Source organism: Styela clava, chromosome 7 (genome assembly GCF_964204865.1).
Source record: "Styela clava chromosome 7, kaStyClav1.hap1.2, whole genome shotgun sequence".
Taxonomy (NCBI): Eukaryota; Metazoa; Chordata; class Ascidiacea; order Stolidobranchia; family Styelidae; genus Styela; species Styela clava.
This window is the reverse complement of record NC_135256.1, coordinates 1435321-1451257: the sequence shown is the minus strand read 5'-3', so window position 1 is coordinate 1451257 and position 15937 is coordinate 1435321. Positions and strand designations below refer to the sequence as shown.

Genomic DNA, 15937 nt, shown 5'->3' with positions numbered 1-15937 from the left:
CCCCGCCTCACATAATTATGCCATTTTTTCGCAAACAATATGTTAGCATGATTGTAAAAATTGATTAGTTTCGATTAATTAGCTTTCATTATGTATTTGGAAGCGATTTAGTTTGATTCAATTTCAGGCCAGTCTCTGGTAATAATATTTGTATTGCTTTGTTTAGTACTTTTCGTTCGAGGATTTAGATGTGACCGGCGTACTTTCAATTTTCTTAATATTTTTATATCAAACGCTTTCCGACGGCTTCCTCGTTTGTATAGTCGTGAGTATCCCCGCCTGTCACGCGGGAGACCGGGGTTCGATTCCCCGACGGGGAGAACTGTTTTCCAAAAGCAGTTAATGAAGATAACTCGTTCATATAATTTTGCCACTTTTTCGCAAACAATATGTTAGCATGATTGTAAAAATTGATTTTTTTCGATTAATTAGCTTTTAATATGTATTTGGAAGCGATTAAGTTCAATTCAATTTCAGGCCAGTCTCTGGTAATAATATTTGAATTGCTTTGTTTAGTACTTTTCGCTCGAGGATTTGGATGTGACCGGCGTACTTTCAATTTTCTTAATATTTTTATATCAAACGCTTTTCGACGGCTTCCTCGTTAGTATAGTGGTGAGTATCCCCGCCTGTCACGCGGGAGACCGGGGTTCGATTCCCCGACGGGGAGAACTCTTTTTCAAATGGATGATAGATAGATACTCTCTCACATAATTATGCCAATTTTTCGCGAAAGATGTGTTAGCATGATTGTAAAAATTAAATCGTTTCGAATAATTAGCTTTTAATATGTATTTGGAAGCGATTAAGTTCAATTCAATTTCAGGCCAGTCTCTGGTAATAATATTTGAATTGCTTTATTCAGTACTTTTCGCTCGAGGATTTGGATGTGATCGGCGTACTTTCAATTTTGTTAATATTTTTATATCAAACGCTTTCCGACGACTTCCTCGTTAGTATAGTGGTGAGTATCCCCGCCTGTCACGCGGGAGACCGGGGTTCGATTCCCCGACGGGGCGAACTCTTTTTCAAATGAATGATACTCTCTCACATAATTATGCCACTTTTTCGCAAACAATATGTTAGCATGATTGTAAAAATTGATTTGTTTCGACTAATTAGCTTTTAATATGTATTTGGAAGCGATTAAGTTCAATTCAATTTCAGGCCAGTCTCTGGTAATAATATTTGAATTGCTTTGTTTAGTACTTTTCGCTCGAGGATTTGGATGTGACCGGCGTACTTTCAATTTTGTTAATATTTTTATATCAAACGCTTTCCGACGACTTCCTCGTTAATATAGTGGTGAGTATCCCCGCCTGTCACGCGGGAGACCGGGGTTCGATTCCCCGACGGGGAGAACTCTTTTTCAAATGAATGATAGATACTCTCTCACATAATTATGCCACTTTTTCGCAAACAACATGTTAGCATGATTGTAAAAATTGATTTATTTCGATTAATTAGCTTTCATTATGTATTTGGAAGCGATTTAGTTTAATTCAATTTCAGGCCAGTCTCTGATAATAATATTTGTATTGCTTTGTTTAGTACTTTTCGCTCGAGGATTTGGATGTGACCGGCGTACTTGAAATTTTCCTAATGTTTTATACCAAACGCTTTCCGACGGCTTCCTCGTTAGTATAGTGGTGACTGGTGAGTATCCCCGCCTGTCACGCGGGAGACCGGGGTTCGATTCCCCGAGGGGGAGAACTGATTTTCCAAAGTAGTTAATGAAGATAACTCGTTCATATAATTTTGCCACTTTTTCGCAAACAGTATTTTAGCATGGTTATGTATTTGGAAGCGATTTAGTTTAATTCAATTTCAGGCCAGTCTCTGGTAATAATATTTGTATTAATTTGTTTAGTACTTTTGGCTCGAGGGTTTGGATGTGACCGGCGTACTTTCAATTTTCTTACTGTTTTTATATCAAACGCTTTCCGATGGCTTCCTCGTTAGTATATTCTTGAGTATCCCCGCCTGTCACGCGGGAGACCGGGGTTCAATTCATCGACGGGGAGAAAAAATGGATGATAGATAACTCGTTCGTATAAATATGCCACTTTTTCGCAAACAATATGTTAGCGTGATTTTGAAAATTGATTCGTTTCGATTAATTCGCTTTCATTATGTATTTGGAAGCGATTTAGTTCAATTCAATTTCAGGCCAGTCTCTGCTAATAATATTTGTATTGCTTTGTTTAGTACTTTTCGCTCGAGGATTTGGATGTGACCGGCGTTCTTTCAATTTTCTTAATATTTTTATATCAAACGCTTTCCGACGGCTTCCTCGTTAGTATAGTGGTGAGTATCCCCGCCTGTCACGCGGGAAACCGGGATTCGATTCCCCGACAGGGAGAACTCTTTTTCAAATGGATGATAGATGATATCTCACATAATTATTCCACTTTTTCGCAAACAATATGTTAGCGTGATTTTAAAAATTGATTCGTTTCGATTAATTCGCTTTCATTATTTATTTGGAAGCGATTTAGTTCAATTCAATTTCAGGCCAGTCTCTGGTAATAATATTTGTATTGCTTTGTTTAGTATTTTTCGTTCAAGGATTTGGATGTGAACGGCGTACTTTCAATTTCCTAATATTTTTATATCAAGCGCTTTCCGACGGCTTCCTCGTTAGTATAGTGGTGAGTATCCCCGCCTCACATAATTATGCCATTTTTTCGCAAACAATATGTTAGCATGATTGTAAAAATTGATTAGTTTCGATTAATTAGCTTTTATTGTGTATTTGGAAGCGATTTAGTTTGATTCAATTTCAGGCCAGTCTCTGGTAATAATATTTGTATTGCTTTGTTTAGTACTTTTCGTTCAAGGATTTGGATGTGAACGGCGTACTTTCAATTTTCTTAATATTTTTATATCAAACGCTTTCCGACGGCTTCCTCGTTAGTATAGTGGTGAGTATTCCCGCCTCACATAATTATGCCATTTTTTCGCAAACAATATGTTAGCATGATTGTAAAAATTGATTAGTTTCGATTAATTAGCTTTCATTATGTATTTGGAAGCGATTTAGTTTGATTCAATTTCAGGCCAGTCTCTGGTAATAATATTTGTATTGCTTTGTTTAGTACTTTTCGTTCGAGGATTTAGATGTGACCGGCGAACTTTCAATTTTCTTAATATTTTTATATCAAACGCTTTCCGACGGCTTCCTCGTTTGTATAGTCGTGAGTATCCCCGCCTGTCACGCGGGAGACCGGGGTTCGATTCCCCGACGGGGAGAACTGTTTTCCAAAAGCAGTTAATGAAGATAACTGGTTCATATAATTTTGCCACTTTTTTGCAAACAATATTTTAGCATGGTTGTAAAAATTGAATCGTTTCGATTAATTAGCTATGGTTATGTATTTGGAAGCGATTTAGTTTAATTCAATTTCAGGCCAGTCTCTGATAATAATATTTGTATTGCTTTGTTTAGTACTTTTCGCTCGAGAATTTGGATGTGACCGGCGTTCTTTCAATTTTCTTAATATTTTTATATCAAACGCTTTCCGACGACTTCCTTGTTAGTATAGTGGTGAGTATCCCCGCCTTTCACGCGGGAGACCTGGGTTCGATTCCCCGACGGGGAGAACTGTTTTTTAAATGGATGATAGATACTCTCTCACATATTTATGCCACTTTTTCGCAAACAATATGGTAGCATGATTGTAAAAATTAAATCGTTTCGAATAATTAGCTTTTATTATGTATTTGGAAGCGATTTAGTTTAATTCAATTTCAGGCCAGTCTCTGGTAATAATATTTGAATTGCTTTGTTTAGTACTTTTCGCTGGAGAATTTGGATGTGATCGGCGTTCTTTCTATTTTGTTAATATTTTTATATCAAAGTCTTTCCGACGGCTTCCTCGTTAGTATTGTGGCGTGTATCCCCGCCTGTCACGCGGGAGACCGGGGTTCGATTCCCCGACGGGGAGAACTCTTTTTCAAATGGATGATAGATACTCTCTCACATAAATATGCCACTTTTTCGCAAAAGATATGTTAGCATGATAGTAAAAATTAAATCATTTCGAATAATTAGCTTTTATTATGTATTTGGAAGCGATTAAGTTCAATTCATTTTCAGGCCAGTCTCTGGTAATAATATTTGAATTGCTTTGTTTAGTACTTTTCGCTCGAGGATTTGGATGTGATCGGCGTACTTTCAATTTCGTTAATATTTTTATATCAAACGCTTTCCGACGACTTCCTCGTTAGTATAGTGGTGAGTATCCCCGCCTGTCACGCGGGAGACCGGGGTTCGATTCCCCGACGGGGAGAAATATTTTTCAAATGAATGATAGATACTCTCTCACATAATTATGCCACTTTTTCGCAAACAATATGTTAGCATGATTGTAAAAATTGATTTGTTTCGATTAATTAGCTTTCATTATGTATTTGGAAGCGATTTAGTTTGATTCAATTTCAGGCCAGTCTCTGGTAATAATATTTGTATTGCTTTGTTTAGTACTTTTCTTTCAAGGATTTGGATGTGAACGGCGTACTTTCAAGTTTCTTAATATTTTTATATCAAACGCTTTTCGACGGCTTCCTCGTTAGTATAGTGGTGAGTATCCCCGCCTCACATAATTATGCCATTTTTTCGCAAACAATATGTTAGCATGATTGTAAAAATTGATTAGTTTCGATTAATTAGCTTTCATTATGTATTTGGAAGCGATTTAGTTTGATTCAATTTCAGGCCAGTCTCTGGTAATAATATTTGTATTGCTTTGTTTAGTACTTTTCGTTCGAGGATTTAGATGTGACCGGCGTACTTTCAATTTTCTTAATATTTTTATATCAAACGCTTTCCGACGGCTTCCTCGTTTGTATAGTCGTGAGTATCCCCGCCTGTCACGCGGGAGACCGGGGTTCGATTCCCCGACGGGGAGAACTGTTTTCCAAAAGCAGTTAATGAAGATAACTCGTTCATATAATTTTGCCACTTTTTCGCAAACAATATGTTAGCATGATTGTAAAAATTGATTTTTTTCGATTAATTAGCTTTTAATATGTATTTGGAAGCGATTAAGTTCAATTCAATTTCAGGCCAGTCTCTGGTAATAATATTTGAATTGCTTTGTTTAGTACTTTTCGCTCGAGGATTTGGATGTGACCGGCGTACTTTCAATTTTCTTAATATTTTTATATCAAACGCTTTTCGACGGCTTCCTCGTTAGTATAGTGGCGAGTATCCCCGCCTGTCACGCGGGAGACCGGGGTTCGATTCCCCGACGGGGAGAACTCTTTTTCAAATGGATGATAGATAGATACTCTCTCACATAATTATGCGACTTTTTCGCAAAAGATATGTTAGCATGATTGTAAAAATTAAATCGTTTCGAATAATTAGCTTTTAATATGTATTTGGAAGCGATTAAGTTCAATTCAATTTCAGGCCAGTCTCTGGTAATAATATTTGAATTGCTTTATTTAGTACTTTTCGCTCGAGGATTTGGATGTGACCGGCGAACTTTCAATTTTGTTAATATTTTTATATCAAACGCTTTCCGACGACTTCCTCGTTAATATAGTGGTGAGTATCCCCGCCTGTCACGCGGGAGACCGGGGTTCGATTCCCCGACGGGGAGAACTCTTTTTCAAATGAATGATAGATACTCTCTCACATAATTATGCCACTTTTTCGCAAACAATATGTTAGCATGATTGTAAAAATTGATTTGTTTCGATTAATTAGCTTTCATTATGTATTTGGAAGCGATTTAGTTTGATTCAATTTCAGGCCAGTCTCTGATAATAATATTTGTATTGCTTTGTTTAGTACTTTTCGCTCGAGGATTTGGATGTGACCGGCGTACTTGAAATTTTCCTAATGTTTTATACCAAACGCTTTCCGACGGCTTCCTCGTTAGTATAGTGGTGAGTATCCCCGCCTGTCACGCGGGAGACCGGGGTTCGATTCCCCGAGGGGGAGAACTGATTTTCCAAAGTAGTTAATGAAGATAACTCGTTCATATAATTTTGCCACTTTTTCGCAAACAGTATTTTAGCATGGTTATGTATTTGGAAGCGATTTAGTTTAATTCAATTTCAGGCCAGTCTCTGGTAATAATATTTGTATTAATTTGTTTAGTACTTTTGGCTCGAGGGTTTGGATGTGACCGGCGTACTTTCAATTTTCTTACTGTTTTTATATCAAACGCTTTCCGATGGCTTCCTCGTTAGTATATTCTTGAGTATCCCCGCCTGTCACGCGGGAGACCGGGGTTCAATTCATCGACGGGGAGAAAAAATGGATGATAGATAACTCGTTCGTATAAATATGCCACTTTTTCGCAAACAATATGTTAGCGTGATTTTAAAAATTGATTCGTTTCGATTAATTCGCTTTCATTATGTATTTGGAAGCGATTTAGTTCAATTCAATTTCAGGCCAGTCTCTGCTAATAATATTTGTATTGCTTTGTTTAGTACTTTTCGCTCGAGGATTTGGATGTGACCGGCGTTCTTTCAATTTTCTTAATATTTTTATATCAAACGCTTTCCGACGGCTTCCTCGTTAGTATAGTGGTGAGTATCCCCGCCTGTCACGCGGGAAACCGGGATTCGATTCCCCGACAGGGAGAACTCTTTTTCAAATGGATGATAGATGATATCTCACATAATTATTCCACTTTTTCGCAAACAATATGTTAGCGTGATTTTAAAAATTGATTCGTTTCGATTAATTCGCTTTCATTATTTATTTGGAAGCGATTTAGTTCAATTCAATTTCAGGCCAGTCTCTGGTAATAATATTTGTATTGCTTTGTTTAGTATTTTTCGTTCAAGGATTTGGATGTGAACGGCGTACTTTCAATTTCCTAATATTTTTATATCAAGCGCTTTCCGACGGCTTCCTCGTTAGTATAGTGGTGAGTATCCCCGCCTCACATAATTATGCCATTTTTTCGCAAACAATATGTTAGCATGATTGTAAAAATTGATTAGTTTCGATTAATTAGCTTTTATTATGTATTTGGAAGCGATTTAGTTTGATTCAATTTCAGGCCAGTCTCTGGTAATAATATTTGTATTGCTTTGTTTAGTACTTTTCGTTCAAGGATTTGGATGTGAACGGCGTACTTTCAATTTTTTTAATATTTTTATATCAAACGCTTTCCGACGGCTTCCTCGTTAGTATAGTGGTGAGTATTCCCGCCTCACATAATTATGCCATTTTTTCGCAAACAATATGTTAGCATGATTGTAAAAATTGATTAGTTTCGATTAATTAGCTTTCATTATGTATTTGGAAGCGATTTAGTTTGATTCAATTTCAGGCCAGTCTCTGGTAATAATATTTGTATTGCTTTGTTTAGTACTTTTCGTTCGAGGATTTAGATGTGACCGGCGAACTTTCAATTTTCTTAATATTTTTATATCAAACGCTTTCCGACGGCTTCCTCGTTTGTATAGTCGTGAGTATCCCCGCCTGTCACGCGGGAGACCGGGGTTCGATTCCCCGACGGGGAGAACTGTTTTCCAAAAGCAGTTAATGAAGATAACTGGTTCATATAGTTTTGCCACTTTTTTGCAAACAATATTTTAGCATGGTTGTAAAAATTGAATCGTTTCGATTAATTAGCTATGGTTATGTATTTGGAAGCGATTTAGTTTAATTCAATTTCAGGCCAGTCTCTGATAATAATATTTGTATTGCTTTGTTTAGTACTTTTCGCTCGAGAATTTGGATGTGACCGGCGTTCTTTCAATTTTCTTAATATTTTTATATCAAACGCTTTCCGACGACTTCCTTGTTAGTATAGTGGTGAGTATCCCCGCCTTTCACGCGGGAGACCTGGGTTCGATTCCCCGACGGGGAGAACTGTTTTTTAAATGGATGATAGATACTCTCTCACATAATTATGCCACTTTTTCGCAAACAATATGGTAGCATGATTGTAAAAATTAAATCGTTTCGAATAATTAGCTTTTATTATGTATTTGGAAGCGATTTAGTTCAATTCAATTTCAGGCCAGTCTCTGGTAATAATATTTGTATTGCTTTGTTTAGTACTTTTCGCTCGAGAATTTGGATGTGATCGGCATTCTTTCTATTTTGTTAATATTTTTATATCAAAGTCTTTCCGACGGCTTCCTCGTTAGTATTGTGGCGTGTATCCCCGCCTGTCACGCGGGAGACCGGGGTTCGATTCCCCGACGGGGTGAACTGTTTTTCAAATGGATGATAGATACTCTCTCACATAATTATGCCACTTTTTCGCAAAAGATATGTTAGCATGATTGTAAAAATTAAATCATTTCGAATAATTAGCTTTTATTATGTATTTGGAAGCGATTAAGTTCAATTCAATTTCAGGCCAGTCTCTGGTAATAATATTTGAATTGCTTTGTTTAGTACTTTTCGCTCGAGGATTTGGATGTGATCGGCGTACTTTCAATTTCGTTAATATTTTTATATCAAACGCTTTCCGACGACTTCCTCGTTAGTATAGTGGTGAGTATCCCCGCCTGTCACGCGGGAGACCGGGGTTCGATTCCCCGACGGGGAGAAATATTTTTCAAATGAATGATAGATACTCTCTCACATAATTATGCCACTTTTTTGCCAACAATATGTTAGCATGATTGTAAAAATTGATTTGTTTCGATTAATTAGCTATGGTTATGTATTTGGAAGCGATTTAGTTTGATTCAATTTCAGGCCATTCTCTGGTAATAATATTTGTATTGCTTTGTTTAGTACTTTTCGTTCATGGATTTGGATGTGAACGGCGTACTTTCAATTTTCTTAATATTTTTATATCAAACGCTTTTCGACGGCTTCCTCGTTTGTATAGTCGTGAGTATCCCCGCCTGTCACGCGGGAGACCGGGGTTCGATTCCCCGACGGGGAGAACTGCTTTCCAAAGTCAGTTAATGAAGATAACTCGTTCATATAATTATGCCACTTTTTCGCAAAAGATATGTTAGCATGATTGTAAAAATTGAATTGTTTCGATTAATTAGCTATGGTTATGTATTTGGAAGCGATTTAGTTTGATTCAATTTCAGGCCAGTCTCTGATAATAATATTTGTATTGCCTTGTTTAGTACTTTTCGCTCGAGGATTTGGATGTGACCGGCGTACTTTCAATTTTCTTAATATTTTTATATCAAACGCTTTCCGACGGCTTCCTCGTTAGTATAGTGGTGAGTATCCCCGCCTGTCACGCGGGAGACCGGGGTTCGATTCCCCGACGGGGAGAACTCTTTTTCAAATGGATGATAGATAGATACTCTCTCACATAATTATGCCGCTTTTTCGCAAAAGATATGTTAGCATGATTGTAAAAATTGAATCGTTTCGAATAATTAGCTTTTATTATGTATTTGGAAGCGATTAAATTCAACTCAATTTCAGGCCAGTCTCTGGTAATAATATTTGATATGCTTTGTTTAGTACTTTTCGCAGGAATTTTTGGATGTGACCGGCGTTCTTTCAATTTTCTTAATATTTTTATATCAAACGCTTTCCGACGGCTTCCTCGTTAGTATAGTGGTGAGTATCCCCGCCTCACATAATTATGCCATTTTTTCGCAAACAATATGTTAGCATGATTGTAAAAATTGATTAGTTTCGATTAATTAGATTTTATTATGTATTTGGGAGCGATTTAGTTTGATTCAATTTCAGGCCAGTCTCTGGTAATAATATTTGTATTGCATTGTTTAGTACTTTTCGCTCGAGGATTTGGATGTGACCGGCGTACTTTCAATTTTCTTAATATTTTTATATCAAACGCTTTCCGACGGCTTCCTCGTTAGTATAGTGGTGAGTATCCCCGCCTTTCCCCATTATGTATTTGGAAGCGATTTAGTTTGATTCAATTTCAGGCCAGTCTCTGATAATAATATTTGTATTGCTTTGTTTAGTACTTTTCGCTCGAGGATTTGGATGTGACCGGCGTACTTTCAATTTTCTTAATATTTTTATATCAAACGCTTTCCGACGGCTTCCTCGTTAGTATAGTGGTGAGTATCCCCGCCTGTCACGCGGGAGACCGGGGTTCGATTCCCCGACGGGGAGAACTCTTTTTGAAATGGATGATGATACTCTCTCACATAATTATGCCACTTTTTCGCAAAAGATATGTTAGCATGATTGTAAAAATTGAATCGTTTCGAATAATTAGCTTTTAATATGTATTTGGAAGCGATTAAGTTCAATTCAATTTTAGGCCAGTCTCTGGTAATAATATTTGAATTGCTTTGTTTAGTACTTTTCGCTCGAGGATTTGGATGTGATCGGCGTACTTTCAATTTTGTTAATATTTTTATATCAAACGCTTTCCGACGACTTCCTCGTTAGTATAGTGGTGAGTATCCCCGCCTGTCACGCGGGAGACCGGGGTTCGATTCCCCGACGGGTGGATACTCTCTCACATAATTATGCCACTTTTTCGCAAACAATATGTTAGCATGATTGTAAAAATTGATTTGTTTCGATTAATTAGCTTTCATTATGTATTTGGAAGCGATTTAGTTTGATTCAATTTCAGGCCAGTCTCTGGTAATAATATTTGTATTGCTTTGTTTAGTACTTTTCGTTCAAGGATTTGGATGTGAACGGCGTACTTTCAATTTTCTTAATATTTTTATATCAAACGCTTTCCGACGGCTTCCTCGTTAGTATAGTGGTGAGTATCCCCGCCTCACATAATTATGCCATTTTTTCGCAAACAATATGTTAGCATGATTGTAAAAATTGATTAGTTTCGATTAATTAGCTTTCATTATGTATTTGGAAGCGATTTAGTTTGATTCAATTTCAGGCCAGTCTCTGGTAATAATATTTGTATTGCTTTGTTTAGTACTTTTCGTTCGAGGATTTAGATGTGACCGGCGTACTTTCAATTTTCTTAATATTTTTATATCAAACGCTTTCCGACGGCTTCCTCGTTTGTATAGTCGTGAGTATCCCCGCCTGTCACGCGGGAGACCGGGGTTCGATTCCCCGACGGGGAGAACTGTTTTCCAAAAGCAGTTAATGAAGATAACTCGTTCATATAATTTTGCCACTTTTTTGCAAACAATATTTTAGCATGGTTGTAAAAATTGAATCGTTTCGATTAATTAGCTATGGTTATGTATTTGGAAGCGATTTAGTTTAATTCCATTTCAGGCCAGTCTCTGATAATAATATTTGTATTGCTTTGTTTAGTACTTTTCGCAGGAGTTTTTGGATGTGACCGGCGTTCTTTCAATTTTCTTAATATTTTTATATCAAACGCTTTCCGACGGCTTCCTCGTTAGTATAGTGGTGAGTATCCCCGCCTGTCACGCGGGAGACCGGGGTTCGATTCCCCGACGGGGAGAACTGTTTTTCAAATGGATGATAGAAAATCTCACATAATTATTCCACTTTTTCGCAAAAGATATGGTAGCATGATTGTAAAAATTAAATCGTTTCGAATAATTAGCTTTTATTATGTATTTGGAAGCGATTAAGTTCAATTCAATATCAGACCAGTCTCTGGTAATAATATTTGAATTGCTTTGTTTAGTACTTTTCGCTCGAGGATTTGGATGTGGCCGGCGTTCTTTCAATTTTCTTAATATTTTTATATCAAACGCTTACCGACGGCTTCCTCGTTAGTATAGTGGTGAGTATCCCCGCCTGTCACGCGGGAGACCGGGGTTCGATTCCCCGACGGGGAGAACTCTTTTTCAAATGGATGATAGATACTCTCCCACATAATTATGCCACTTTTTCGCAAACAATATGGTGGCATGATTGTAAAAATTAAATCGTTTCGAATAATTAGCTTTTATTATGTATTTGGAAGCGATTTAGTTCAATTCAATTTCAGGCCAGTCTCTGGTAATAATATTTGTATTGCTTTGTTTAGTACTTTTCGCTCGAGAATTTGGATGTGATCGGCGTTCTTTCTATTTTGTTAATATTTTTATATCAAAGTCTTTCCGACGGCTTCCTCGTTAGTATTGTGGCGTGTATCCCCGCCTGTCACGCGGGAGACCGGGGTTCGATTCCCCGACGGGGAGAACTGTTTTCCCAAAGCAGTTAATAGATAACTCTTTCATATAATTTTGCCACTTTTTTGCAAACAATATGTTAGCATGATTGTAAAAATTGATTTGTTTCGATTAATTAGCTTTCATTATGTATTTGGAAGCGATTTAGTTTGATTCAATTTCAGGCCAGTCTCTGATAATAATATTTGTATTGCTTTGTTTAGTACTTTTCGCTCGAGGATTTGGATGTGATCGGCGTACTTTCAATTTTGTTAATATTTTTATATCAAACGCTTCCCGATGGCTTCCTCGTTAGTATAGTCGTGGCATATGTTAGCATGATTGTAAAAATTGAAACGTTTCGAATAATTAGCTTTTATTATGTATTTGGAAGCGATTCAGTTCAATTCAATTTCAGGCCAGTCTCTGGTTGTCGGCGATAGAAGTTTCTTTTCAGTTGATAATATTTTGAACGCTGTTCTCTTTGTGTTCCGACCTGCTAATTTTTATCGATAATTGCTTTTCTGTTTTGACGCGAGTTTCGCGGGCTTTACTGCATCTGACGTGTCACGCGTGGCTCTTGCATCTCGACTTTACGCGTCGTAGGACGTTCTTGTTTAATCTTGTTATGATGTTAGTGGTGTGGTTTCGCATTATCCGCTTCATTGACTTAGCGTGTGTGTGGGTTTTGGTCTCGTTAGGTAGACCTGTGGTGAAGGTATCGTAACCGGGGCCCCATATGACCATCGTCGTCATTTATTGCTTTAATTGTTCATGTATTTTATATTTCATTCTTATTAACTGCTTTCTAAATTTAGTTGCTATTTTTATGCCAATAACGTTATCGTTCACGTTTCCTATCAGTTTCTTGTCGATTTAGGCCTTTGGAGCGTTATCATATGTAAGTTTATTTTCTATTAACTTCTGGTAATGCATTTTCTTTCCGCCCTCAGCTTGTGATTGTTTATTGATTATTTCATTTTATTTACAGTCAACCGTTTTACAATAAACGCGTATGACATGGAACATCTGTGTGCCTAAATCTGACAAAGTTGAATATGACGCATTTGTTGAAGAAGTCAAATACTAAAGAATCTGAAGCAACAGTGGCTTCATTGTCGACATTTACGGAAGAAGGCGACTCTGCAGCTGACGAAACGTTTGAGGGCTTGCCATCCTTAACCACGCTTAGACAAAAGCGTATCAACACAGAGACTGAGTTTGAATCATTGTTGACCAAAAGTCGAAATTTGATAAACGAGAAGGCTCGAAGATCGCAGCTGGCATGCCTAAAAACAGAGTTACATTTTAAACTGGCCGCCTATAATCAAATTGTATCGAACACATTACCTCAAATTCGCAACGCAGAGTCGAAAGCTGCTTTCGAAGAATGCGTTCAGAAAGTGATATCTGAAGTTGAAGGTATGAACGATGAAATTGATAGTTAAATTGACCGTGAACCTGAAATATCGTGCGTGGCTCCTGACGAAGGGAACTCTCAGATTTCAAGTGAAAGGATGGAAGAGGACAGCGATAATACAATAAATCTCCAGCCAGCGTGCGCCAAGCAGTCCGGTGGTGAAATGGGGGCGGCGACTGACCAACTTCGAGAATCTAGAGCACGAGAACACGACGATCGCCGAGAGACACCAACTCTTTTAAAGAGTCCCTTTATGAGCCACAGGTTCAATAACTTTGACGAACACGACGTGTTACAATCAACTCGAAGAAAAAGTGCCCGCTTCGAACCAGAGACTTTTACCGCGTCAGATAAACGTCGTGAATATACGATTTCTTACACTCCAAGACATTACCAAAATCCTTCACCAGCAAACCAAATGCCGTTGCCAGACCAATCGGTAGACTCCTGGATCGATAATCTCCAACCAAATCAAGCAGGATCCAGAACGGTAAATGATAACATTTCTCTAGCTGAGCAAACGTGTTTATCTTTGAGTTTAAATTCTAAAATGTGGGCTGAGCATCATTTGCCGCCGGTACAAATAAGTCCGTTTGATGGGAGTGCTATAAACTGGCCTAATTTCATTGAATTGTTTTATGAAAATGTTCATTCACGGTTAGACTATGATGGTCAACGCATGGTGAGATTGTCCGCGTATTTGTCGGGTTCGGCGAAGCGTCGTGTTGAGGGATTAGGTACCGCCGGTAGTCATTACATACTGGTTTTAAAGGAATTAAAACGCCGCTACGGACAGCCGGTACTGATCGCACGGGCGGTGCTTGACCGAGTTGTAAATGGAAAACGTATGTCGCCTCTTTCGGCCGATAGATTGCTAAATTTTCACTCAGACGTGCGTGACTGCGTGGTGAATCTCAAAAAGATGTGTTATTTGGCTGACATCAGTAGCGTCGAGAATGTAAGAAGGGTTTCAAGCCGGATTCCTCAAGAACTGAACTCGAGTTGGAATAAATTTGTTGTAGGTTTTATTCACAAAAACTCTAATCCGACATTAATTGACTTTGAGCAATGGTTGTGGGAAAGAACTGAAGAAATCGCCAATCCTTTTTCTCCAGATGTTACTTGCAATGTGATCAATAGAACTGATTTAACTGACCACGAGATACCCAGAAGCGCTCGTCGCCGATTTCCGACTCCATTTTCAACGTTATCAAACTTGGAATCCGATTATACGTCATATAGTGACGCATCACGTTGTCAATTCTGCAATGCTCGCCATTCTTTGAGAAGTTGTGAGACGTTTTTCGGTGCGACCGATTATGTAAAACGTAACTTTGTTGTAGATTACAGACTTTGCTTTAAATGTCTTGAACCGGGCCATCGTGCATTTATGTGTAGATGTGATGTCGAGTGTAGTATATGCAATGGGAAACATCACAAATGTATTCATGGAATTCGCATGTTTGAAAGCGTCCCAAGACCAATAAACCGACAGGGTATAAACAATGCGGTGTCTGTAACAACTAGAGTTCAATTTCAGTTGCTGCCTGTTCTGGTTAGAGGAGCTAATGGACGCTCCGAGTATACAGTTGCTTTGCTTGATTCGGCAAGTCAGGTCTCTCTCATTCATCCCAAACTTAAAACCAAATTGGATTTGCGTGGACGTCGTAAAAGGCTCATGTTAACCACCCTCGGAGGAACTGGGGTCTTGCATGACTCGGAAGCGGTCGAACTTTTTGTGCGTGACAAATTAAATCCCGACGGCGAAGAACTACATCTAAAGTCAGTTTTCGTATGTGGCACCAGAATTCCCCACCCTGAAAGAAGTCATAAAGATTTTGAAACCTTCCATCATTTACGTGGATTATCACTTCCTGACATTAGAGAAAACGAAGTTATGTTGCTCATAGGTGCGGACCATCCAATTGCCCACTTTCAACTTGAAAGACGTGTAGGGGGAGACAATGAACCGATTGCAATAAGAACACCACTCGGATGGACTTTGCTAGGCGCAAACAAACGCGCTTGTGAAGGATTTAATTCATGCTAATTGTCATTTATTACACGATGATTACAATATCTTGCAACACCAAGTTAAGCAATTTTCGAGTACGGAAGCGATGGTAATGAGCTACAACACGAAGCGCGCCGAATCTGTGGAAGATCGCGTGGCTGCGAATGTGAATAGAGCTAAAACGTCTATTGTTGATGGGCATTATAAAGTCGGCTTTCTGTGGCGTCGCGATACTTCCATTATGTCGGAGAACAGTCTTATTGCCCGTACGAGATGTAGGAATCCGAAAAAACGACTGTTGGAAAATGACGGTCTGAGAGATGTGTACTGCACCTCTATGAGCAAAAACATCAAACGTGATTGGGTGCGAGAGCTGACTGTTAAAGAACGTGATACTTTGGGTCCTCGAACTTGGTATCTTCCTCATCATGGAGTTGAGAATCCAAATAAACCTGGCAAGATACGAATAGTTTTTGACGCCGCGGATACATATTGTGGAATCGGTT

The 15937-nt window shown here is 38.2% G+C and overlaps 1 protein-coding gene and 10 non-coding genes across 11 annotated transcripts; all 11 read left to right on the top strand.

Annotated features, from left to right (window-relative positions):
- The first annotated feature begins 598 nt into the window (after positions 1–598).
- On the top strand, positions 599–670 carry Trnad-guc (transfer RNA aspartic acid (anticodon GUC)). The gene has a single exon. It is a non-coding gene; the product is annotated as a tRNA-Asp (tRNA).
- Positions 671–1288: 618 nt separating this feature from the next.
- On the top strand, positions 1289–1360 carry Trnad-guc (transfer RNA aspartic acid (anticodon GUC)). The gene has a single exon. It is a non-coding gene; the product is annotated as a tRNA-Asp (tRNA).
- Positions 1361–4220: 2860 nt separating this feature from the next.
- Trnad-guc (transfer RNA aspartic acid (anticodon GUC)) lies at positions 4221–4292 on the top strand. The gene has a single exon. It is a non-coding gene; the product is annotated as a tRNA-Asp (tRNA).
- Positions 4293–5188: 896 nt separating this feature from the next.
- Trnad-guc (transfer RNA aspartic acid (anticodon GUC)) lies at positions 5189–5260 on the top strand. Its single transcript has one exon. It is a non-coding gene; the product is annotated as a tRNA-Asp (tRNA).
- A 277-nt stretch (positions 5261–5537) lies between these two features.
- Trnad-guc (transfer RNA aspartic acid (anticodon GUC)) lies at positions 5538–5609 on the top strand. Its single transcript has one exon. It is a non-coding gene; the product is annotated as a tRNA-Asp (tRNA).
- A 2853-nt stretch (positions 5610–8462) lies between these two features.
- Positions 8463–8534, top strand: Trnad-guc (transfer RNA aspartic acid (anticodon GUC)). The gene has a single exon. It is a non-coding gene; the product is annotated as a tRNA-Asp (tRNA).
- Positions 8535–9157: 623 nt separating this feature from the next.
- On the top strand, positions 9158–9229 carry Trnad-guc (transfer RNA aspartic acid (anticodon GUC)). The gene has a single exon. It is a non-coding gene; the product is annotated as a tRNA-Asp (tRNA).
- A 750-nt stretch (positions 9230–9979) lies between these two features.
- On the top strand, positions 9980–10051 carry Trnad-guc (transfer RNA aspartic acid (anticodon GUC)). The gene has a single exon. It is a non-coding gene; the product is annotated as a tRNA-Asp (tRNA).
- Positions 10052–11267: 1216 nt separating this feature from the next.
- Positions 11268–11339, top strand: Trnad-guc (transfer RNA aspartic acid (anticodon GUC)). The gene has a single exon. It is a non-coding gene; the product is annotated as a tRNA-Asp (tRNA).
- Positions 11340–11610: 271 nt separating this feature from the next.
- On the top strand, positions 11611–11682 carry Trnad-guc (transfer RNA aspartic acid (anticodon GUC)). Its single transcript has one exon. It is a non-coding gene; the product is annotated as a tRNA-Asp (tRNA).
- A 1832-nt stretch (positions 11683–13514) lies between these two features.
- LOC144425080 (uncharacterized) lies at positions 13515–15467 on the top strand. The gene has a single exon (XM_078114350.1). The coding sequence runs from the start codon at positions 13515–13517 to the stop codon at positions 15465–15467; it is 1953 nt and encodes a 650-aa protein (XP_077970476.1).
- The last annotated feature ends 470 nt before the right edge of the window (positions 15468–15937 follow it).

Coding starts and splice junctions, on each gene's coding strand:
- LOC144425080 (XM_078114350.1), top strand. CDS start 13,515: ATGGAAGAGGACAGCGATAATACAATAAATCTCCAGCCAGCGTGCGCC.